The following is a 1,026-nucleotide window of genomic DNA, read 5'->3' as shown; positions in this document are numbered from 1 at the left end:
AGCCTCGTTCCGTGAAAATGATGATCAGCCGAACACTACCAGCCACTCCTACAATCCTTTGGACTACGATTTCTCCTTCGAGGATAGATCGAAAGACGTCTTTGATGATTACGAGTATGAGGATGATGAGCCTGCTGACAGACCTACTCGGCTAGCAATTGTGAACCCGGAAGAGCCTGATGACTGGGATAATAATGTCAACAAACACCAACCCCTTCCTCCTGCTGGCGTATTATCCGCAGGCGATGTCCATGATTATAATAACGATATTAATAGAAGTAACGAACGGCAAGAAGGTTACGGCCATTCTGAACTTGACGCCTACTTATCGAGCGGCAATCAAGGTCTTGGCGAGGGTCACAACCACCACCAACATCCTCAGGCTCCCATCCCATCCTTCGATATCATCCCTCCCGAAAATAGCCATAACAATGTGAAACCTCATGCAACGGATAGAGATTATCTTCCCAGTCAACGGGCGAGATATAGTTACATGAATCATCAGCCGCCAGTGGCAAGTTCTACACTTACTTCCGACCCTCGTCAAAGCCACGGTGCTGGGCAATGGCAGCGCCGAAGTCAATATGATGACTACCAGCAACAACAAGATTACCTGGTCGATGATTGGCCAGTGGAGGCGATTTTGTATCAGAATCAGAACGAGAGCCAGGAGAGGAGATGATCCGTTCTATTTATATTTTTCCTGTTAATGTTGATACTTGGAAGAGGAACGAATAATGAACTCTTTGGCCATAGTTTGAAATTTTGTTTTCACGGGCTATTATAAGATGGCGCTTCCTATTCATGATTGCTTTTGAAAACATTGTTTGTGCATGAAGGGGAATGAGGAACACCCCCCCTTTGTTTTTTTTTTGTTTTTTTTTTTTTTTGTGTGTTTTTTTTTGGGTTACGGAACCATATTGTTTTTCATTCAGCCTTTTTTTTGCTGGAAAAGGCATTTCAGATTTGAATTTTGTGCGTACAAAATAAACCTTTGCTCTGTTTATTAAACAACTCCTAATATAT

The 1,026-nt window shown here is 42.9% G+C and overlaps 1 protein-coding gene across 1 annotated transcript; it reads left to right on the top strand.

Moving 5' to 3' along the window:
- Positions 1-17: 17 nt before the first annotated feature.
- HCBG_01503 (uncharacterized protein) lies at positions 18-682 on the top strand (the record flags this gene model as incomplete). Its single annotated transcript, XM_045428553.1, has 2 exons — positions 18-114; positions 156-682. 2 exons carry the CDS (start codon positions 18-20, stop codon positions 680-682), a joined length of 624 nt encoding a protein of 207 aa, XP_045290339.1.
- Positions 683-1,026: the final 344 nt, after the last annotated feature.

Source organism: Histoplasma capsulatum (assembly GCF_000150115.1).
Source record: "Histoplasma capsulatum G186AR genomic scaffold supercont2.2, whole genome shotgun sequence".
Classification (NCBI taxonomy): domain Eukaryota; kingdom Fungi; phylum Ascomycota; class Eurotiomycetes; order Onygenales; family Ajellomycetaceae; genus Histoplasma; species Histoplasma capsulatum.
Note: the sequence above shows the minus strand (reverse complement) of the source record. Positions and strands in the feature narration are given on the sequence as shown.